This window comes from Bubalus kerabau, chromosome 22, assembly GCF_029407905.1.
Source record: "Bubalus kerabau isolate K-KA32 ecotype Philippines breed swamp buffalo chromosome 22, PCC_UOA_SB_1v2, whole genome shotgun sequence".
NCBI classification, from domain to species: Eukaryota; Metazoa; Chordata; class Mammalia; order Artiodactyla; family Bovidae; genus Bubalus; species Bubalus kerabau.
In genome coordinates, this window is record NC_073645.1 from 27,292,849 (window position 1) to 27,317,550 (window position 24,702).

Here is a 24,702-nt window from a genome sequence, read left to right on the forward strand (position 1 = left end):
CAGGAGGCCTTACAAATAGTTGTGAAAAGAGGAGAAGTGAAAGGCAAAGGAGAAAAGGAAAGATATACCCATTTGAATGCAGAGTTCCAAAAAATAGCAAAGAGAGATAAAGCCTTCCTCAGTGATCAATGCAAAGAAATAGAGGAAAACAACAGAATGGGAAAGACTAGAGATCTTTTCAAGAAAATTAGAGATACCAGGGGAACATTCATGCAAAGATGGGCATAGTAAAGGACAGAAATGGTATGGACCTAACAGAAGCAGAAGACATTAAGAAGAGGTGGCAAGAATACACAGAAGAACTTTACAAAAAAGATCTTCATGACCCAGATAATCACGATAGTGTGATCACTCACCTAGAGCCAGACATCCTGGAATGTGAAGTCAAGTGGGCCTTAGGAAGCATCACTATGAACAAAGCTAGTGGAGGTGATGGAATTCCAGTTGAGCTATTTCAAATCCTGAAAGATGATGTTGTTAAAGTGTTACACTCAACATGCCAGCAAATTTGGAAAACTCAGCAGTGGCCACAGGACTGGAGAAGGTCAGTTTTCATTCCAATCCCAAAGAAAGGCAATGCCAAAGAATGCTCAAACGACCGCACAATTGCACTCATCTCACACGCTAGTAAAGTAATGCTTAAAATTCTCCAAGCCAGGCTTCAATAGTACATGAACTATTCAATAGTACATGAACTATTCAGATGTTCAAGCTGGATTTAGAAAAGGCAGAGGAACCAGAGATCAAATTGCCAACATCCACTGAATCATCGAAAATGTGAGAGAGTTCCAGAAAAACATCTACTTCTGCTTTACTGACTATGCCAAAGCCTTTGATGGTATGGATCACCACAAACTGTGGAAAATTCTGAAAGAGATGGGAATACCAGACCACCTTACCTGCCTCCTAAGAAATTTGTATGCAGGTCAAGAAGCAACAGTTAGAACTGGACATGGAACAACAGACTGGTTCCAAATTGGGAAAGGAGTATGTTAAGGCTGTACATTGTCACCCTGCTTATTTAACTTATATGCAGAGTACATCATGAGAAACGCTGGACTGGATGAAGTACAAGCTGGAATCAAGATTGCCGGGAGAAGTATCAATAACCTCATATATGCAGATGATACCACACTAATGGCAGAAAGGGAAGAACTAAAGAGCCTCTTAATGAAAGTGTAAGAGGAGAGTGAAAAAGTTGGCTTAAAACTCAACATTCAAAAGACTAAGATCATGGCATCTGGTCCCATTACATTATGGCAAATAGATGGGGAAACAGTGGAAACAGTGACAGACTTTATTTTGGGGGGCTCCAAAATCACTGCAGATGGAGACTGTAGCCATGAAATTAAAAGACACTTACTCCTTGGAAGAAAAGCTATGACCAATCTAGACAGCATATTCAAAAGCAGAGACATTACTTTGCCAAGGTCCAGCTAGTCAAAGCCATGGTTTTTCCAGTAGTCATGTATGGATGTGAGAGTTGGACTATAAAGAAAGCTGAGTTCCGAAGAATTGATGCTTTTGAACTTCAGTGTTGGAGAAGACTCCTGAGAGTCCCTTGGACTGCAAAGAGATCCAGTCAGTCCATCCTAAAGGAAATCAGTCTTGAATGTTCATTGGAAGGACTAATGCTGAAGCTGAAACTCCAATACTTTGGCCACCTGATGGGAAGAACTGACTCCTTGGAAAAGACCCCGATGCTGGGAAAGATTTAAGGCAGGAGGAGAAGGGGACGACAGAGGATCAGATAGTTGGATAACATCACTGACTCAATGGACATGAGTTTGAGCAAGCTCCAGGAGTTGGTGATGGAGAGGGAAACGTGGCATGCTGCAGTCCATGGGATCGCAAAAAGTTGGACACAACTGAGTGACTGAACTGAACTGAGAGGAAAGTCCACATTTCACATAATTTAGCAGTCACATCAGCTTTACTTTGTAAGACACAGAAAAGGTTTTGGCCATTTTAACCTCTTCACATGTTAAAAGAAAAAAAAATGCTATCACTGGAAAAGAAAAAAAAAAAGCTATAGCAACTATCCAACTGGGTGCCCAGGACAGAATTGCTTGCTCACTTTTCTTTACCTTCTGGTAGTATTTTAGGCAGAGAAAATATTCCCAACCTGCTTCTTCTTGTTTCTGGAAGTGGGGAAAGCACCATCACTTCTACTATGTCTGTTTCCAAAGGAGACACAGTGGATATTTGTAAAATACCTTTGCCCATCTCTGAAAGCAAATGGAAATCAACACAAGTCATTGTTGATATGTTTATAGAAGCTTTCATATTTCTAGGCAAGATATCACATTATAGACCTGTCTTAACAAATCTTTTGATCCAAATCTACTTATTGGATATTTAAGTGATCTTTAAACCTAAGTGATAGAAACATTTTTTGATGAACAGATGGGGGATTCTCCTCATGAGATGTCTAAGTGGGCAGATTCAATCCAGCTGGGTGGGACTCAGCTTCCATCCAGCCAGAGGGGCCTCCAGACTCTGCCGGCTCTACCCTACCCAGCAGCGCCCACAAGCTCTGGCGTCTTGAATGTCCACTCCAGCCATCTGCCCATTCCCAGTACTGAATAAACATTTTTGCCACAGCCAAGGTATCGCAGGTGTGGTAGGAATACACTTGCTCTTATGAGTTTGTCCTACAGTAAGCCAGCGAATCCCACCAAGGGGGCCTTGCCTGGGGCCCACCTTGGATTCTCTCCAGCTTCACTACTGCCACTCCACACAGCTACTGCTCTGTGTGTGTCCACCATCTCGGGCCCCATCTCAGCCTCTCCCTCAGGTGTTATATAGGGTAGCCTTTCCTCTTACTGAACAGGAAGACAGAGAACATCTGACATAAACTTGACTTCAACTTTCTTATCCTGAATCTCACATTTTGTGTTCTTATCTTCCCTCTTCATTTCTTGACATTTTTAGGAATAAAATGTAACCCTTTTCATCTGTGATTTTGAGCCTACACCTCCAATATATCATTACACCATGTGCTATTAATTACCTCTTTTGATTTCCTTGGGTCTTTTAGGTCTTCTCCTATTGAGGCCTCAAGACTCCCCTATCTTCAGATTAGAATGTTCCTTCAACCCTGTTTCCCCACCAGTTACTAATTCTCTTTTCTCCACTGCAAACATCTGAGAGCAGAAATTGCTGGTTACCAACTTCCTTTTCTGACTGCCATTCCCACCTGAAACTCTGTCTCTCTGTCCCAAAGGAGTAGCTCTCCCTGGGCTCACATGGTGACTGCCTCATCCTAGCCCTCATGCCCCTGACACTTCTGCCACAGTCCACCATTCATACAGCCTTCCTTCTTCAAGCTCTTCCAGGTGCGGGTGACTCCCAGTTCTCTCGCCCATCTTTAGTTTTCTTCACTGCCTTGTCTTCTCTGTCTACAACTTCAGAGTAAGTAGCTTTTCCCATCCTATACTCTGAATGACAAGATATGTTAAAAAATGGAACATTTAGGCAGGACTGGTACCCATTCTGAGGTCAGCCATCAGTCCTCATCACACTCCATGCCATCTAATTTACATATCTAGGTTACCTGTTTGACCTCATTACACAGTTGGGTTTGCTTCAACTCTGTCTTAAACCATCTCATGAGCTTCCATGATTTCAAGATCAGAATTCCATCATTAAACTTTGAACTACAAATCTTCATTTCTGAATTAATGGTAAATTGTTGGGGGCCGGCGTGAGGCACTCCACCCATGGCAAAGGTCATGAGGAAGGAGGCTCGACATACGCAAAGGTGGGATCGAGCCTCAGGAGTCCCCCTGGAAATCCTCGAGCATCTACCCCCATAACCAGAGCCTGCCTACTTTACTACTTTGTGCTCTCACCTACACCTCTGACTTTACGGGGGGCTGTCCCCCACCACCTCTTTCGGAGAAGGAGTTAACCTAGAGCTCCAGTTAATAAAAACTCGGGCGTGACAAGAGTGTTTTAACCTATAAACTCCTCTGAAGGTTCTCTAGCCTGCCTGACAGGCTTGTCCGGCCACATGTGATTGCTCACAGCCTCCCAACTGTGAGAGGCACGAGATGCTTTAAACCTTCTAAAAACAGGTTCCTTAGAAAAGTGAGAAAGCTATTAGTATAAGTATAATGGGCTGATTAGAAATTGTATTGGTGAAGGGTTTTTTCATTTGTTGAGCCAATGTTTGTTGCTAAGTCTCCATATCCCCTGCCCTTACACACATCAATAAATATATAGAAGAAATAAGCATTAACCTTTGATATAAATCACGTTAGACCTTAGGCTAAGTAAATTCTTTCCTTAACTAAAACCCACTATACCCTCACCCTATAGGAATGTAACTTTATTTGGGTGGCGTCTGTTTTAAGAATAATCACCCCTGGAGAAATAAGTGTCCTGGTTGACTGACTGCTGTCACAAGGAGAGGGTCATAAATTGTCAGCAGGCCCCCCTGGCCAGAAGATGATGTAACATCCCTAAGACCTCTGTATACACTTGTATGAAGCACCTGACTTTGATAAAAGTCAGGACTGCTGACCCCACGTGACTTTTGCATAACATCTCAGTGTATAAAAGTAGACCATGGAAAATAAAGAATTGGGATCAGTTCCTCGAAAGACTGGTCTCCCCATGTCGCTCTCTCTCTCACTCTGGCTGAGTCTCCATCTGGAGCGCGGAACCCACCATGCTTACTAATTATGCCTGGGCTTCTAAGATCCGACCGGGGAGGCCTCAGTGTCTCCTCTCCTTCAGGAGAACGGAAGGACGCCTGTGGCCTACGTAAGTGGTGCAAACTTCTTGTCTTGAAGTTTTATTGGTCCCCCGTGTAAACCAAGCTACTCAGCCTCTTTTCTCCACTGAATTTTCCTACTGAGCTATCCTCATTCTATTACTCTTTATATCTTTGATGAATTAAATAATTAAATAGGTCGCCGACGCTGTCCCCGCTTCGAATACCCTGGATCAGCCGGGGCTGGACCCCGGCAGTAAATGTCTCCAAATGAAGATCTATTGGCTTCAACTCTACAGAGCTTGTCAGCTCACCCTATCCCTCAGCCTCCGTAACCTTCTTTTCCCTTGAGTTTTTACTTCAACTGATGACAGCACAAACTTCCACCATCTGGGTTAGAAACTTCAGAGTCGTTGCTGATCCCTTCCTTTCACATACAATCAATTATCAAGTTCTACCAATTCCATCATTCATAGCTGTCCACTCCTTCGCCTTTCCATGACTGCTGCATGATCTTGTACACTGTGGATAAGAGCACAAGCTCTGAAGCCAGACTTCCTGAGCTTGAGTCCTGGCTACCTGCGTGGCTTTGGACAAATACTTAACCTCATTGTGCCTCAATTGCCTTATCTTTAAACTGGGCATAACAGTGGTCTCTACCTCACAAAAGCTGCCTACAAGAATTAAATGAATTAACACACGCCAAGTACTTAGAATACTGGATATTACATGACAAGGACTCCTTCAATAAATGTTAGCTTTTGTTATGACTAACAGCATTTCTTGTGTAAGTTACTATAATGTTTTTCTGAATTTTTTTTATTCTGTTCTCTTGCCTTTCTTCTCCAGCCTTCACACTGATGCCAGAGTCCTCCTCTAAAAACCAAATCAAATCACACTAGTCCCATCTTGAAAACGTCTGATGATGTGTCATTAACTACAGAACAAAGTCCAGACTCCTTGGGATGATGTTCAAGACCCTCCACTTTGTTTCAAACCTTGTCGTCATGATCATAATCTGGTAAACTCATATACTGTTTATGCCAGACTTCTTACCATTCCAAGTGCCATTGCTCAAACTTTTGTCCTGAGCTAGAATGCCAACAAGCCCCATCCTCCACTACTTTAAATCCTTGGAAAATTCTCCTGCTCCGTATTCTCTGTGCCTCCTCTTCACCTCCACTCCTTTCTTCACACCTGAGAATTAATTACTTCTTTTCCTGAGCCTACACAGCACTCTGCTATTTCTCCTCCACTAAATTTCTTCCTTGACATTTTCATGCTTCCACAGGGCCTAGGTTCAGCATTTTACACTTAGTAGGCACTCAATTTTTAAAAATCAGTACATAGATTTGAAAATTTACATTTGGTATATAAAGCCAGAGATAAAAGTATTAGTTCTTATTATTTATCACCAAAGTGCTATCTCACCTTTCAGTTCTGTGGTTTACCTGGGCATTTGGAGACACATTACCTGGGCATTTGGGGACACATTTTTTTTAAAAATTTTATTCATTTATTTATTTTTGGCCACACCACATGGCTTGTGGGATCTTAGTTCCCCAACCAGGGATTGAACCTGAGCCCTCGGTTGTGAAAGCACACAGTAAAGATGTATGTAACAAAACTTTCTTTAGCTATCTTAATTAAATAGAGATCAAATATTATTTAAAAAGTTATTTCGGGACTTCCCTGGTGGTTCAGTGGCCAAGACTCCACACTCCCAATGCGGGGAGCCTGGTTCAATCTCTGTTCGGGGAACTAGATTCCACATGCTGCAACTACGGATCCTGCACGCCACAACTAAAGATTCTGGCGTGGCAACTAAGACCCAGCACAGCCAAATACATAAATAAATATTTTTTAAAAAGTATTTCAGGGATAAACCGACTCACCTTCCGTTTGCAGTAACATTAGAAACATTTAGCCATTTCATTAATTCATCAACTGATTCAAGAAGAGTTATTTAATATCAACTGTATACCAAGTAGATGTACCAAAACCTCTAAATATGATACAGGAATTCTCCTTAGTAACTCTGAATAGCTATTTAAATGTTCCTGTTTTAGAAAACATGCTACAAGTAATTGCTTCACGATGGCCCCATTTCCACAACTTTAAATTCTTTAGAATAAATTGACCAATATCTTAAGTTAATAAGCATTCTGTGGCAACTTTCCTGGCGATCCGGTGGTTAAGACTCCGTGCTCCCAGGGTAGGGGGCCTGGGTTTGATCCCTGGTCAAGGAACTAAGATCCCACATGCTGCCCAGATTGGGGAAAAAAAGAATTCAGTGTAAGTACCTATGAATCCAAGAATCTCAAATAAACTTGAGGGTTTGGCATTGATAACAAAGATGTGTCCTCCTGATGTTCCAACTAATATATACATTCCTCTCTGGTCATACCTAGAAAAGAAGAAATCTGATTATCAGATTCTACTTGTTTCACTAATAAGATGGTAAACAAATTTATTGAGAAATTTATTAAAACAAATTTATTTATTTATATATCCAACTTATTGAAATTGGATATATCTCCAAATTGGTTTTGGAGATATATCCAAAACCAATTATTCTTATGGTTTATGATTTTTAATATTATCAGACTTTAAGAAGACTGAGCACCGAAGAATTGATGCTTTTGAACTGTGGTGTTGGAGAAGACTCTTGAGAGTCCCTTGGACTGCAAGGAGATCCAACCAGTCCATTCTGAAGGAGATCAGGCCTGGGATTTCTTTGGAAGGAATGATGCTAAAGCTGAAACTGCAGTACTTTGGCCACCTCATGAGAAGAGTTGACTCATTGGAAAAGACTCTGATGCTGGGAGGGATTGGGGGCAGGAGGAGAAGGGGACGACAGAGGATGAGATGGCTGGATGGCATCACTGACTCGATGGACGTGAGTCTCAGTGAACTCTGGGAGTTGGTGATGGACAGGGAGGCCTGGCATGCTGCGATTCACGGGGTTGCAAAGAGTCGGACACGACTGAGCGACTGAACTGAACTGAACTGAACTGAAAAGGTAAGTGATTATACAAAATGTAATCATTACATTTTAGGCTAATATTGTTTCTAAATTGTAACTTATAAGTATATGGTCAAGAAGATTCACTAAAAACGGGCAACTATGTCATCGTAAGTGAACAAAATATGACAGTAAAGCTTTCTGATATTTCAGGTGGTCATAAGCAATTCTCGAATTAGATATGAGTGGAGCATTCCAATGCCCCTCAGTACCAGTCCTGGCAGAAAGAAGAAGAATGTAGCAAAATGTTTCTATACTTTGATCAAATTAGAAAAAGTGGGAAATGCAAATTAGGATAAGAGAGAAACATCTGAGAAAGGAGATGTGCCAAAAAAATGATACAGAGGAGTGGAATGTAAATGGAGAGAGATTATAGATCCTTCCCTACAGAAGCAGCAGAGCTCGTAGGAACAGCACAGATGGTGGAAACCCAGCTCCTTGCAGTGCTAGCTGACTAATCTTGGCAAATGCTTCTTTCTGAACCTAAGTTATCTCACTTGTGAAACAGGGACAAGCATAATACTTTTCTGAATGTTTGACAAGTGTCACATTCAATAAACTACAATGTGTGACAGCACATCAAGCTGTAAAGCAGGGCAAAAATGTCATTTCTTGTTAATACTTAGTATTATGATAAATTAATCAAAGATATAATAATAACAATATAATAAGTCTAAACTCAGTGGCTCTATGCTGTCTTCTAAAGAGTACAGTTTCAAAAAATTTGAAATCATCTAAATGTCTATCAATATACTGTCTTAAAAATTATGGAATGTATTCCATGTGATGGAATACTATGTAGCTGTAAAAAAAGAATGAAGGTCTTCATGTGTGGATAGAAGACTTTCTCTAAGATATACCACTAAGTGAAAAAAATTGTGGTGCAGAACATTATATATGGTTTGCTCCTGAAAGATGATGCTGTGAAAGTGCTGCACTCAATATTGCCAGAAATTTTGGAAAACTCAGCAGTGGCCACAGGACTGGAAAAGGTCAGTTTTCATTCCAATCCCAAAGAAAGGCAATGCCAAAGAATGCTCAAACTATTGCACAATTGCACTCATCTCCCACGCTAGTAAAGTAATGCTCAAAATTCTCCAAGCCAGGCTTCAGCAATACGTGAACCATGAGCTTCCAGATGTTCAAGCTGGTTTTAGAAAAGGCAGAGGAACCAGAGATCAAATTGCCAACATCCACTGGATCCTTGAAAAAGCAAGAGAGTTCCAGAAAAACATCTATTTCTGCTTTATTGACTATGCCAAAGCCTTTGACTGTGTGGACCACAATAAACAGTGGAAAATTCTGAACGAGATGGAAACACCAGAAGACCTGACCTGCCTCTTGAGATATCTGTATGCAGGTCAGGAAGCAACAGTTAGAACTGGACATGGGACAACAGACTGGTTCCAAATAGGAAAAGGAGCACATCAAGCCTGTATATTGTCACCCTGCTTATTTAACTTATATGCAAAGTACATCATGGGAAACACTGGGCTGGAAGAAGCACAAGCTGGAATCAAGATTGCCGGGAGAAATATCAGTAACCTCAGATATGCAGATGACACCACCCTTATGGCAGAAAGTAAAGAGGAACTCAAAAGCCTCTTGATGAAAGTGAAAGAGGAGAGTGAAAAAGTTGGCTTAAAGCTCAACATTCAGAAAACGAAGATCATGGCATCTGGTCCCATCACTTCATGGCAAATAGATGGGGAAACAGTGGAAACAGTGTCAGACTTTATTTTTCTGGGCTCCAAAATCATTGCAGATGGTGATTGCAGCCATGAAATTAAAAGACGCTTACTCCTTGGAAGGAAAGTTATGACCAACCTAGATAGCATATTCAAAAGCAGAGACGTTACTTTGCCAACAAAGGTCCGTCTAGTCAAGGCTCTGGTTTTTCCAGTGGTCATGTATGGATGTGAGAGTTGGACTGTGAAGAAAGCTGAGCGCCGAAGAATTGATGCTTTTGAACTGTGGTGTTGGAGAAGACTCTTGGGAGTCCTTTGGACTGAAAGGAGATCCAACCAGTCCATTCTGAAGATCAGCCCTGGGTGTTCTTTGGAAGGACTGATGCTAAAGCTGAAACTCCAGTACTTTGGCCACCTCATGCAAAGAGTTGACTCATTGGAAAAGACTCTGATGCTGGGAGGGATTGTGGGCAGGAGGAGAAGGGGACGACAGAGGATAACATGGCTAGATGGCATCACCGACTTGATGGACGTGAGTTTGAGTGAACTCCAGGAGTTGGTGATGGACAGGGAGGCCTGGAGTGCTGGGATTCATGGTGTCACAAAGAGTCGGACACGACTGAGCAACTGAACTGAACTGAACTGAACCCTATAAGAGCAAAAGCAATGACTCTGGAGCCCAATTGCCTGGGTTCAAATCTCAACATTTGCCATTTACAACATGTGTGATATTAATTGTTATTTAAATTCTTTGTGTATCATTTTTCTTATCTTTAAAATGGAGACAATAAGAATACCTATCTCACAAGGTTAATACAACTGAAGTTCCTGGTACACTCTAAGTGCTAGATACACATTCATGCAATTAAAAGAAAGTACTTATTTTTCTGCTTGTTTGTGAATAAAATATGTCCAATAAAAAGACACAAGAAACTAGTAGCAAGCTGTCTCCAAGGAGGAGAACTGGGTATTTGGGGATAACAGTGGGAAACTGTATTGTACTATATACACCTCTGTATTTCTTGAATGTAGAACTGAGTCAATATACTAATTTTCAAAACAACACATGTAAAATCTAAAAAAACTTAAAACTTCAGTGGAATTCTCAACAGACAGGCCTGACAAAGTTGCTGCCAGAAACAGGTGGTCCTTACAGGAGGTGCTGCACAGGTGATTCAGAGAGAAAGGCCTTATGAACTTCATGAGGGGATTCGACATCCCGGACGTCGAGGAAGTGGACACGGCCGTCCTCAGTCCCCACGGCCGCAGACAGGGACGATGGAGAGCAAGCCAGAACTGTTGCCTGTTTAAGACAGATGCAAAACAGAAATAGACTCACAGATGGAAAACCAAGGAGAGAGAGAGGGGGCAGGGCAAAATAGGGGTATGGGATTAACAGACATAAACTACTAGATATAAAACACATTAGCAAAAGGGCACACTGTATAGCACAGGGAATTACACCCACTAGTCTTATAATAAGCTGTAATTGAGTATACTCCACAAAAATACTGAAACACTATGCTGTTCACCTGAAAAATTAACACAATACTGTAAATCAATTAGCTTCAATAAAAAATAAAATAAAATAAACCCCAGCTTCACTGCACCAGAAAAGGAAGCCTGCTTTCCTACACTTGAGTTCTCCAGTTTATTTGAAAAACCCAAAGAACGAGAAGAGTGGCAAGTGTCGTGTGGTATTACAAATTATACACTCAACATTCTTTAGCTAATCAATCACATAAGAAGTCATAGGAATCTATATATCATACTCTTTTATCCTAAAATTGGAATGATAAAAATATGAGAAAATTGCCTGAACTTTAAACCATGGCTTCATTTTTATCCTTAATTGATTAGAAAATGATTATACCTGATAATAATGAAAAATAAAATAGGAAATTTAAAATATATTCCTAGCATCTTTTGGACATCTTTATTGAGTGTTAGTGATTTTTTTAAATCAGCATTCATCTGCTGGATAATAGTAGATCCTGGGATGCTGCTATAACTGAGGAAGACTTCAAAAAATAACCATATCATGGAGCACATGGCATGTCACCAAAGAAACGCATCACAGATTCCTGCTTATCCAACAGTCATTTACAGAAGATGATATCTAAGAGAACAAATTTGTGGTCATGATACTTAAGGAATCAGATTCATTTCTCTATAGTTTTCACTGACAAAGCCCACTGGGGTCCCCCAGAAAAGTCAGATGAAAACATTTGTGCTTTAGTCTAATTTCTCCTGCTCACAGGGTACGTGTGCAGCAGTCTTGTACCCAGCACTTCAGACAAGAGTTCTTAGTGTGAGACCGCTGCAACGCCTCAATTCCGTGGCTGTGTAGAGACGTACTGCCAGTAACACCTCAATTCAAGACTTAAGATGGCTGCAGGGGTGGCTGTGCACAGAGATGCTGCACCCAGAATTTGGATTTGAGGGGAGCAGCATGGCTGGACCGGCCCCATGACAACTCTGCGCTCCCCCAAGGAGAACTCTATAGAGCAGCCTCAGCCACTCCCTGTGACAAAAGTATGTGCTCTAGAAGGAGAGCTCCCACCTCTCCACCCTCTGATCAAAAAATAAGATTTTCCTTTGCTGTTGAACCGAACTCAGTATTGCTCTATTGGCACAAGAAACACCAGAGAGGGGGACCCCTGTAGGTAACATAACTACATTTTGGAGGCTGTTTTGAATAAACTAACAGAATGTTAGAAATGGAAAAGGTCTTAAGGTCATCCTTTTGCAGATTAGAAAGCAGAGGCAAAGGAAAATGTAGCAATTTGCCCCCAGGATCCCAAAGCTGATAACAACGCTCAGAGGAAAACTCAGGTGTCCTGCCTCATTAGAATGCAGTTTCTCCATTGAGCAGGTTTTCATTTTGTATTTTAAAGTGAATTTTCTGAGGCTTAACCAGGTTGAGTCTATTGGTATCTCAGTATGAAACTGGGAACAAAGTGGTGAGGGTTTGGGGGTTTTTTAGCTGAAAACCTTTATGGGAGCTCTTAGTGTGTGTGTGTGTATCTGTGTTTCCTCAACACAATCAGTTGAAATTACCCTCCATTCCAGGGCAATAGTTGACTAGGCTAAAAATAGACAGCAATATTTAGAGCGATCTTAGTTACCCTGGCAGGTAACATCAAGCGAAGGTATTAGTGTTTGGGCATCCTGCCATCATGATGCTAAGCAGGGTTCTCTGAGGACCACTACCTAAAATGTTCATGGAGAATACAGTCCTGGGCATAGGCAGGGCAATCTAGCCTCTGTACTGCTGGATCAACCCGCTTATCAATTCTCCAGAGGGGAGCAGTAATCTTCAGTAAGGAAAAATTACTGATTCTGCCCAACAAAGGCTGATCTACATGAATGTACATGCTTGGTTTTGAGCTCAATGAAGGGATGTCTGCTTAACTGTGACAGTTGCCCAAATCTCTCCCTTCTGGTCAGGGGAAAGGAAGATATTTGAAGCAGAAAAAGGGTCTTTTGATGGTAACTATATCCCTCCTTGGGTTTCCCTGGCAGCTCAGTTGGTAAAGAATCCACCTGCAATGCAAGAGACCCTGGTTTGATTCCTGGGTCAGGAAGATCCACTGGAGAAGGGATAGTCTACACAGTCCAGTATTACTGGGCTTCCCTTGTGGCTCAGTTGGTAAAGAATCTGCCTGCAATGTGGGAGACCTGGGTTCGATCCCTGGGTTGGGAAGATCCTCTGGAGAAGGGAAAGCCTACCCACTCCAGTATTTTGGCCTGGAGAATTCCAAGGACTGTATAGCCCAAGGTATTGTATTGGTATATGGGAAAGAACAAACTTTTCCTTGGTGGCAATTATTTCTGAAACCCTAGTGATTAATATCTCACTCATGCTGCAAATTCATTGTGGATTGACAGGATCTCTTTTCCCCCATGGTCTTTCAGGGAACAAAGCTGACAGAGGCTCCACCAATTAATAGGGGCTCGCAAAGAGTTGGACACGACTGAGCGACTTTCCTATCCCTCCTTAGCCAGGAAGTGCAAGGTAAGTTCTGATTATACAAACCCTTAGGTTTATATGTCTCTCATCTGTAAAAAGAGGTGCGATCAGATGAACTTTAAGATTTTTCTAGTTCTAGTAATTCTAACAGAAATGAATACATATAAACCTTTGCCACACTGATTATGGAGTCCATACATACTCTTTTAGGTAAGAATTTTTATCTTTACTTTTTAGGATGAGTTTACTTATCTCATTGAATTATATATCTTTTGCATCTTGTATCCTCTTATATGAAGTATGATGCTTCATCTTGCATTATTGAGATTTTAATTTACAATAGAGAAGGACTGTAACTTTTCTCCCTACTATCTAGATCCATATCTCATCAAGAATTATGAAATATAGAAAAAAATGATAATTTAAGAAAAAATAGCCTTACCTTTGTTTCTTGGTCTTTTTATACTTTTAAAACATTATTTTATGTGCACCATGACCATGGTGGAAAGAATGGTATCACCTTATGGTAGGTTATGCTTAGGTTTAGGTGAGCAAATGTAGTTTGCCACCCAGCATACATACACCTTCCTTCTGGAAAATTTCTTGAATATCTTTTAAGAAACCATCTCTCTTCTATTTTCAGTTGAGTGGAATAGATCTAAGTCTCATTTCCAAGGCTGATTTTAAGCCAACTAGCATTTCTCATGCCCCTGTCCACAGTGATTAGTTCAGGGGTGTTATTAAGATATTAGCATATATCTACTAAGCCTTCTGAAAAGGAGAAACTTTTCTCTTCCTCCTCCTATTGTAGGAGGTTTTCTTCCCTGATGATCTGATGTGAGATTGGTATGCGTGGCATTTGGGTATCACACGAAGTCTTAGATGAAATTAAGACGTAGGACACAGACAGACAGAAAGACGAGATCCTTGGTAATATCATTTGAGTTGCTGGATAAAGCCACAGCTGAGCCCAGAGAAGCTCTATACTTTACAGTTAATTGAGCCGATAGCCCACACTTTTTCATTTTTGGCTCAAGCTGGTTAGAGAGGCACCTTTCTTTCATTTCTAACTGATCTTCTTGAGGTTAGATGGGGCCACTTAACTAGTTACGGCCAAGGAATGTTTCGTTTTTTATTAAAAACACTTAATTGCTAGTTCAAGACTCTCCAGAACTCTTCTCATCTCATGGTGTACGTGCATGATCAGTCACTCAGTTGTGTCTGACTCTTTGTGACCCCATGGACTGTAGCCTGCCAGGCTCCTTTATGCATGGAATTTTTAAGGCAAGAATACTGGAGTGGGTTAACATTTCCTCCTCCAGGGGATCTTCCCAACCCAGAGACTGAACCCTCATCTCCTGCATCTTCTGCATTGTCAGGCAGATTCTTTACCACTGAGCCACGTGGGAAGCCCATACTGTGGTACTGAGGAGCTTTTAATTGGTGGAGCCTCTTTCGGCTTTGTTCCCTGAAAGACCATGGGGGAAAAGAGATCCTGTCAATCCACAGTGAATTTGCAGCATGAGTGAGATATAAATCAGTAGGTTTCAGAAATAATTGCCACCAAGGAAAAGTTTGTTCTTTCCTATATACCAATGCAATACCTTATGTTCTACCCTCTGGGCTGTGGAACATACTTTATACACAAGAATTACTCTAAACATATAAGGTAAAATACATTAATGTCTCTGTACCAAGTATTTCCACAGACTGTTGACATGTGAACACAAAAAGGTAAGTTGGATTAGAATTAAATATTTTTTAAAAATCCATTTATAAGGCACACTTACTTGGATATTCAGATAAATCCTGCTGACACAGGCACCATCCTCTATACCCCAAACACAAACTTCCCCTGACTGTGTGAGTGTCTGTAAAAGAAAGAAAAAACTCAAATGGAAAACAACACTGCTACGGGAGCATGTTCTAAATTTCTTTCTAGTATGTCAATCACTGATGATTTAAAATAAAATTTCATTTTATTTATGTGGATTAAAATTACTTTACAATCTCAATGTTAATACCTCTGATTTAAACAAATATTAACTATTACCTTTCAGTTCAGTTCAGTTGCTCAGTCATGTCTGACTCAGTGACCCCATGGACTGCAGCCTGCCAGGTCTCCCTGTCCATCACCAACTCCCAGAGTTTACTCAAACTTATGTCCATTGAGTCGGTAATGCCATCCAAACATCTCATCCTCTGTTGTCCCCTTCTCCTCCCACCTTCAATCTTTCCTAGCATCAGGATCTTTTCAAATGAGTCCATTCTTCACATCAGGTGGCCAAAGTATTGGAGTTTCAGCTTCAACATCAGTCCTTCCAATGAATATTCAGGACTGATTTCCTTCAGGAGTGACTGATTGGATCTCCTTGCAGTCCAGGGGACTCTCAAGAGTCTTCTCCAACACCACAGTTCAAAAGCATCAGTTCTTCAGCGCTCAGCTTTCTTTATAGTCCAACTCTCACATTCATACATGACTACTGGAAAAACCATAGCTTTAACTACACAGACCTTTGTTGTAATGTCTCTGCTTTTTAATATGTAAATTAATATGTAAATGTGTATTTAATATGTATTAAATACATATTAAATATGTATTTAATATGTAAAGTAGTGTCTCTGCTTTTTAATATGCTGTCTAAGTTGGTCATAACTTTTCTTCCAAGGAGTAAGTGTCTTTTAATTTCATGGCTGCAGTCACCATCTGCAGTGATTTTGGAGCCCAAGAAAATAAAGTCTGTCACTGTTTCCATTGTTTCCCCATCTACTTGCCATGAAGTGATGGGGCCTGCTGCCATGATCTTCGTTTTCTGAATATTGAGTTTTAAGCCAACTTTTTCACTCTCCTCTTCCACTTTCAAGACTCTTTAGTTTTTCTTCGCTTAATATGTGTTGGTATAAATTTTTTTGGTATTTATCCTTCTAGTGTTCTCTGAGCTTCCCAGATCTGTAGTTTGGTGTCTGACATTAATTTTGAAAAATTCTCAGCCATCATTACTTCAAACATTTCCTCTGTTCGTTCCTTCCTTTCTTCTCCTTCTGGTATTCCTGTTACGTGTATGCTATACCTTTTACAATTGTCCCATGTTCTTGGATATTCTATTCTTTTTGATTCTTTTTTTTTTTTGAATTTCAGTGTTGAAGGTTCTACTGACATTTCTTCAAGCTTATTGATTCTTTCCTCTGCAATATTCAGTCTATTGATGAGCCCACCAAAGGCATTCTTCATTTCTGTTACAGTGTTTTATATTTCTAATATTTCTTATTTTCTTTCTTAGTGTTTCCATATCTCTACTTATATTTTCCAATCATTCTTTCATGTTGCTCACTGTTTTCATAAGACCCCTTAGTATATTAATCATAGTTGTTTTAAATTTCTGGCCTGATAAATTACAACATCTTTGTAATTATTTGCAGATACAACAATATCTGAGTCTGGTTCTGATGCTTTCTCTGTATTTTCTAATTGTTACTGTCTTTTAGTATGCCTTATAATTTTTGTTAAAAGCTGGACATGATGTACTGCGTAAAAGTATATGAATTAAGTAGGCTGTAATATGGGGTTTTATGTTTATCTGGCTAGGAGTTAGACTGTGTTTATTGTCTGCTGTAGCTGAATGTGTCAGAAACTAAAACTGCCTCTAGGGTCCTCATTTTTGGTCTGAGATGTGCAGATTCTCCCATTGTAATCCCCCTGGGTGCTGGCTCCAGGGCTGGTTTCTACTTCTGGGTATCTGCTCCAGTAAGCTATGATTCTTTGCATCTGCCTGTCTGTCTCTATAATTTTGGGGGCAGTGGTTTCCCCTATGACCCCAATTCTCTGATGGGTCTGAGAGGAATGGTTGATTTTAAGTTTATTCAGCTTTTCTTTCCCCCTGTTGTAAGGTTCTTTACATGCTAGACTGGAAATCCAAAGTTCATCTTGTTCATTTTTCTTCTTTCACAGGATCAAGACTGAAAGCATTTTAAAGTAACTGCAATGTGATACAGTTTAAATTCTGTTTCTTGAATAAGAGGGAGTGAGTACATGATGTTGTGGATCAAGTATCTAAATTCTAAACATGAAAATCTTGTATTAAATTTTTAAATTTAATTCTTATCAGAGAATATCTGGAAGAAAAAGCATATAATCAGAATCTGACAACTGGAAGAACTCTTGAAAGTGAAGTTGCTCAGTCATGTCCGACTCTTTGTGACCCCATGGACTGTAGCCTACAAGGTTCCTCCATCCATGGAATTTTCCAGGCAAGAGTACTGGAGTGGGTTGCCATATCCTTCTCAGGGGATCTTCCCGACCCAGGGATCGAACCTGGGTCTCCTGCATTGCAAACAGGTGCTTTTACCATCTGAGCCACCAGGGAAGCCTGGAAGAACTCTTAAGTGTTACCTATTCCATAGTTTATGTATCTTTTTATTAATATTTGGTAGAACTCCCAAAATCTTAGTGGATTTGTTGATGAATCATATGGAAAGTGAATTATATTTCTTGAGATCAACTAAAGGTAAGCAGTTAATCATCAGAAAATTTTTTTCGTTTCTAAATGTATAAGGTGGCTTTTTTTTTTTAAGTAGATTGAATACATGTTTTATACATGGCAACTATTTCATTTTCATTTTCAGATGGGGCTGGATCACTCTGAAAAAGGGTAAACACTAATAGTTTAATGAGTGTTGACAACTCACTAGCAACGGATGTGTTTAAAGATATGGCTTGGAAAGCTTGGATGGTGAATACAAACAGGATGGCTCTTAAGATTTTAATTGCTTTGGTCATGTTCAGAGACTTAATATTATGAAGTCACAATGTGATGATGTCATTTTAACTGGGGAGTAGATCTAATGATGGAAGTGGCTGGCATTTCTACTGCATCTTCAAGAGTACACTCTGCTTCCTGTTTCCAACAGGTTGCACATGAATTTCCAAATCTCATCCTTAAATCCTATTGTGGAACAAAGACAATATTCCTTACCATGCAGAATTCATTTCCAGGTGTGATAAAGTCTGTTGCCTGAAATTTCCCATCACAAGCCTCTAGGACTTTCTCAAAGGTTGGCTCCTCACCAAAAGTATAAATAAAAATAGACCCCTGTCAATATACCAAAAAAGAAAAAAATAATGCATTGTTGTGTGTTCTGTTGAACAAATAGTTATTACATGTTCACTGTAAACAAGACACTGTGTGGGAAAATGTGATGGGAAAGTAGAGACAAACTCAGTAAGGCCCTGACCTTGAGGAGTTTAAAATCTAAACACTTGTTTTATTGATTCTTGCGTTCACTCATCAATTAAAATATTCAATAAGTAAGACTTCTTTTCTCCATTTCCAGGCATTTACTTTTTAGATTACAAAACATAATGAAGCACTTTTTCTTGACTTCAAAAACTATGTTTATTTATGCAGAAAGTTTGAAGAATGTAGAAAACCAAAAAAGTTGTTAAGATGAACTAAATTCTATCACATACTAGACCATGATGGGTACTAATGAAACTTTTAAATAAACTTTTGTGAAACTTGTAGAGGTGTGTCTGAAGCTGTTACTTTAAAACTTGTTTATCATTCTCAGGTTCCAAATTCACCTCTCCAAAAAAAAAAAAAAATCTATCCTGTACCTTATACATCTCTGCCAAGTAACTAACTATACTATGGTATGGTTACTAGCAATAAGAAGTCTGCTTTAAACTGATCACAAGTTCTTCACATTTACTTGAGTTAAACATGAATGTTTTTATTCTTGTTTATGTAAAAAAACACAACTCTGTAAAGTCTAAACTTAGGTAGGTATTTACTGATTTTACCTTTCATTCATTCCTTCAACAAATACGGAGTGGATACACTGTGCCAGACACAGGTCTGGATGCGGGGACTACATCAGAGGACGGGACAGGCAAAAATTCCCTGTCTTCACGGAGCTCACATTCTACTGGGGGATTCAGTCAATACATAACATATCTAAATAATATGTATTATAAGTTAAAGAGCAATAATTGTAGAAAGAAAACAAGATAAAGCAGGGAAACAGCATATGACATGGCAAAATAAGAGGGTAGAATTCAAACCTGAGTGTCCAAGAAACACTTTACTGAGAAGGTGAGTTTAGGGAAAAGACTTGAAGGAAATGAGGAAGGTATTCACGTGGACTCTGGGGAATGCATTCCAGACAGAAGGAGCAGCCAATGCACTCTGAGGGAGGAGAAGCCTGGTGAGTACAAAAAGCTTACATGATGGCCAGCATGACTGAAGCAGGGTGAACAAGAAGACCCGTGGGAGATAAGGCCAGGCTGGGGAGTGGAGTCCACATCATGAAGAACCTTGAAAAGCATAGTGAAGATTTTGGCTTTTACTCAGAATAACACAGGCAATCACTGGAGGGCTCTGAGTAGTAGAGATGCTTTTCTCACCTTGGCTACTGTGTTAAGTACACACATTTATTCTATTAAGTACTGAGAAAGTATATTAAAATCTGTTGAGATCATGACTTTGCTTTTCCTGGTCATTTTGTCATGTTTTGCTTTATATATTTTGAAGCTATTTTATTTGGTATGTATATATCTTAAAAGTTTATAGACTTCTAGTGAATTTAACATTTTACTATTCTAAAATATTAATAAACTCATTTATCCTTAGCAATGATTTTTGCCCAAAAGTCTTTTGTCTAATATTAATATATCTCCAAAGGCTTTCTTTTGGTCAATATTTGAATGATATATCTTTTCCTATCTTTTTATTTACTTTCAATTTTTAATTTGCTTTCAATGTTACTATATTTTTAAAAATTTACTTTCAATCTTATGCTTTAGATACGTCACTTGAAAACAGTGCATAGTTAGGTTTGGCTTTTTTTAAATCAAATATAATAATATTTGCCTTTTAACTAGATCAACTATTCTGTTTTGTTTTAATTGTAATTACTAGTATATTTGAGATTAAACATTACACTTTAATTTATGCTTCCTATTTTCTTCTCAGTTGTTGGTGTATCTTTCCTTCTCTTTTCTTACCTTCTTTTGGGTTGCTTTCTTTAACACTTCCACTTTGCCCCTCTATTATGTGGAAATTTCATCTGATGTTTCAGTTCTTTTATGGTTACCTTACAGGTCAGAACATGTATACTTAATTTATAAACATCAGAAGAACTTAAAACCTTTACTCTCTCAGATGGTGAAAGAATCTACCTGCCAATGCAGGAGACTCAGTTTTGATCCCTGAGTCTGGATGATCCCCTGGAGAAGGAAATGGCAACCTGCTCTAGTATTCTTGTCTGAAAAATCCCATGGACAGAGGAGACTGGTGAGCTGCAGTCCAAAGGGTTGCAAAGAGGCAGACACAGCTGAGTGACTAAGCACCCAGCACACTCCTTTCCCTCCAACTTCACGCTATTTTTGTTGTTTTACACAGTCAGTCTTCACTTACATTTCTCCACACATTTGCTACTGCTCTTCATTCTTTTTGCATCACAGTCTTTCCATCTGGGATCATTTTCCTTCTGCCTGAAGTACATTCTTTAGAATTTTCTCTAGTGATGACACACTAACAAATGCTCATTTCTAAAAATGTCATTTTTCATCCCTATACTGAAAAGTATTTTCCCTGGGTATAAAATTCAGTAATATCAACCTTATTTCACTAAATCAGGGGTCAGCAAACTTTTTCTATAAAGGGACAACCAATAAATACTTTAGGCTTTGCAGGCCATGTGGTCTCTCACAACTACTTAATACTATCATTGCAGTGTGAAAGCAGCCATAGAGGATACATAAACACATGGGTCTGACTGTGTTCCAGTAAAACTTTATTTACAGAAACAAGCAGGAGGCTGGTTTTGACCCAAGGGTCCACAGTTTGCTGATCCCTGAGCTACATGGAAGATATCATTCTATTCTTTCTTACTTATATTATTGCCAAAGAAGTCAGCTGTTAGCCTAATTGAAAGTCCCTTGAAATAATCTGGTTTTCTCTCTGACTACTTTTAAGATTTTCTCTTCGTCTTTAGTTTTCAACAATTTCACACTGGTAAGTCTAGGTGTAAATACATATCTTTTTATGTATCCTGCTTGGGATTCACTGCGCCTCCTGAAGCTGTAAATTCATGTCTTTAATCAGTTCTGGAAAATATCTCCTTAAATATTGCTTCTGTCTGACTCTCCTCTTTGGAATTCCAATCAAATACATGTTAGAGCTTTTCACTATATCATTCATTTCTCTTACCCTCCCTTCTATATTTTGTATACTTTCATCTCTTGGGTACATTCTGAATAACTTCTTCCAATCTATCTTCAAGTTCATCTATTCTCTCTTTGGCTGCGTCCAGTCTTCTGTCAGACATATTCATTTAATTTTTACTTTGTAAGTATATTTTTCTTTTGTATGATTTCTATTTGTGTCTTTCTCCCTTCTCTTAGGTTACATTTTTTATTGTTTTCTGTCCTCCTTAGATACTTCAAGTTTTTCATTTATTAAAACATCATTAACACAGTTGTGTTAACTTCTGGTAATTACAGAAACTTAAGTCTTTCCATATTTCAGTTTCAATTTCTTTCAGGCAAAAAAATCATTCAATTTTACTTGTAATTTATCTAAAATCATTACCCAATAATATAAACTGCTATTCCTGACTTAGGATTCTTCCTAACAGCATAATTCATGCGGGCATTTGATTTTATCCTGCATTTATTTCCCTCCCTTCTTCTCTTACAGAACCTATACTCTCCTTAGAGAACCACCCATTACCACAATCTCAGTTTATGTTTGAGTAGATGACAGAGGATGAGATGGTTGGATGGCATCACCGACTCAATGGACATGAGTTTGAGTAAACTCTGGGAGTTGGTGATGAACAGGGAAGCCTGGTGTGCTGCAGTCCATGGGGTCGCAAAGAGCTGGACATGACTGAGTGACTGAACTGAACTAAACCAAGATGACTCTACCTAGGCTCCAAGGTTAGACATGTGACCTAGGCCTGGTCAATGAGAGTTTAGAATCCCTCTGGACATAGTAATTGACCCAGGGGTAGAAAGGTGACCCAAGTTAGTACAATAAGTTCAGGTTACAGGACCTTTTTTTCCAGCTGGTATCTTTTTACTACGGTCACCAAGAGGATAAAAATATAAAACTGGAGTTTCAGGAGGTTCTTTTGACACCATCTTCATAGAAAGGGAGGAAGTAGAGAGGAAACAGAGCTAAGATATGGCAGAAAAACAAGGCTAGTAGCAACATGGGAGCGCCCAGATTTATATCAATTCCCTGTTTGCTTTCAGTTATATATGCACAAAAAGAAGAAACAAACACTCAAATGTTGCCTGGACATTTAAATTGGCTGATTTTTCATTTGCAAGCTAAAGAGTCCTGACTAGCAATGGATCATTATGCAGTACATTCTGCCCTTCATTCCTGTCATGCAATGATGATAATAATAATATCTGAAAACTTATCAAGAAATCACCATCTAGCATACCTTGTCTGTCTGAATCAGCAACATTCTGTAACTAGGAGAAAACATCAAATGTTCCACCGGCCTTTCAACCTCAAGAAAATCCTCTACTTTGTAATTTGTATCTTTAATAAGTAAAGAATACACAAAGCCATCCTAGAAACCAAAAACAATGAGAAAAATGAAGGAAATTAGTCTCAGTCCATGCATAGTATACTTTCCTCATCAAATCAGCTAAGATTTATTGATTAGCATCTACTGTTCATTTTTGGAAACATCTATGTTTACATGTTTCCTGGTCAATTTTTAATTTTATCTTTTTTTCTGACACATTTTCAATTACCTAAAATTTTACTAATCTCCCCTTTCTTTGAACTTCTTTAGTATTTATCACCTTACCACATTCTTCATGATAAAGGGCGTGGGGTAGATGAGGCAGAGTTTACCGTGTGGCTGGTATTCAGCAGTCTCCTGACTTCAAAGGACCTTAGCCTTCATGTATGTTCTTTAATTATTATTGTGTGCATTCTTAAATCTCTAAATGACTCAAAGGTAGGGAGTGTGCTGTTTATTTCCTTTGTATTCTCCTTTCTAGTTTTCACACAGTGCTAGAAACAGGGCAAGTATCCAGTAAAAATGGGTTGGTTAAATGTTGATCAGTAAATTGTAAACAGTTTTAGGTTAATTTAACTACTTTCAAGAGCAACTTAAGTTATTTTTACAGTAATGAAAAAATTTGGGGCAAACTTGCCATCATTTCTAGATTAGACCCCCTAATGACTAAGAGGTATTTGTGAGATGGCTTGGTTCAGACTTGGGACCTGGGAAAAAACGTGCAAGGTGCTTCCAAGCTCATTATCACTCTCCATCCCTTACCAGAGCAGACGCTCCAGGCTTCCCTTTAAACTAGATTAAAAAAAAAAACAACCCACCAAGGATGACTTAAGAAGGACAAATGCAGACTAAATGTAAAGGTAGTCCATTGCAAGGTTGGGGAGAGGAGATTATGAGCTAAATGCAGGTTTATGAGCTGCAGACTGCTTCCTGTTGGTGGAGCTTTCATTCTGACAGCATTTCGCAGCTGCCCTTAGGTTCCTAGAGGTGTGATCTGTGGCAAAAGAAGAAATGAAGCTAACAGTGTTTTGGGACAGCTACCAGTAGACCAGAGATTTTACTGTAGGTTGGCTTCAAACCTCAGCATTGATTACAACCACATGGAAAAGTAATATGGTCTGGCCCCTTTTCTTACTGAAGCTGTGTGCCCTAGAAAATGAGAGGAAGGACTTTGGAGGTTACCATGCTTGGGTTCCACTTCCAGCTTCTCCACTTACTGGTGGGTGAACTCTGGAAGACTTGACTCCTTTGAGTGTGTGTGTGTGTATGTTTTGGGGTGGTGGATTTTTAAAATTTTATTTTTGTTTATTTGCAATAAGACAGACATATGATAGTTCACTATAATGTTTTCTATAATTTTGTATATATATATATATATATTATTTGCAATAAAAAGTTTTATAATAGCACCCCTGACAAAAGAATTTTAATTAATAAACTGACAGAACTTGGTATCACATATTATGGCTCATCATAGTAAATGGCAGCAAATAGAAATTTTGTATATTTTCTTTTTCCATTTGACATATTTTTTTAACCATTTTTAATTGAAGTATAGTTAATTTACAACATTGTGTTAGCTTCAGGTGTTTATATATTTTCTTGAAAGCAATTAATTTTGAAAAAAAAAATACATTACAATTCCAGAAGCAAGCACGCCTCCCTTCTGATACGCCATGGTGACTGGACTGATAAGATTTCTTTCAACTTTGGGAAAGAAAAACAAAGTAAAACAGGTGACACATAATTA

General features: G+C 39.2%; 1 protein-coding gene and 1 long non-coding RNA gene across 3 annotated transcripts in view; one reads left to right on the forward strand and one right to left on the reverse strand.

The window, feature by feature from the left end:
• The window catches only part of CFAP43 (cilia and flagella associated protein 43), a 107,849-nt gene that overhangs the window by 48,567 nt on the left and 34,580 nt on the right, over nt 1-24,702 (reverse strand). The window contains exons 7-13 of the mRNA XM_055560264.1: nt 24,592-24,659; nt 22,863-22,994; nt 18,380-18,496; nt 15,197-15,277; nt 10,588-10,736; nt 7,024-7,127; nt 2,088-2,228 (exon numbers count right to left, since the gene is read on the reverse strand). Coding sequence (XP_055416239.1) covers nt 2,088-2,228; nt 7,024-7,127; nt 10,588-10,736; nt 15,197-15,277; nt 18,380-18,496; nt 22,863-22,994; nt 24,592-24,659 — 792 coding nt within the window. The remainder of the gene's footprint in view (nt 1-2,087; nt 2,229-7,023; nt 7,128-10,587; nt 10,737-15,196; nt 15,278-18,379; nt 18,497-22,862; nt 22,995-24,591; nt 24,660-24,702) is intronic.
• On the forward strand, nt 3,233-11,923 carry LOC129636681 (uncharacterized). Of its 2 annotated transcripts, none has more exons than XR_008707074.1 (4): nt 3,233-3,414; nt 5,570-5,741; nt 7,327-7,742; nt 11,694-11,923. It is a non-coding gene; the product is annotated as an uncharacterized LOC129636681 (long non-coding RNA). The 2 variants fall into 2 exon arrangements; XR_008707073.1 differs by lacking the exon at nt 3,233-3,414 and adding an exon at nt 4,596-4,770.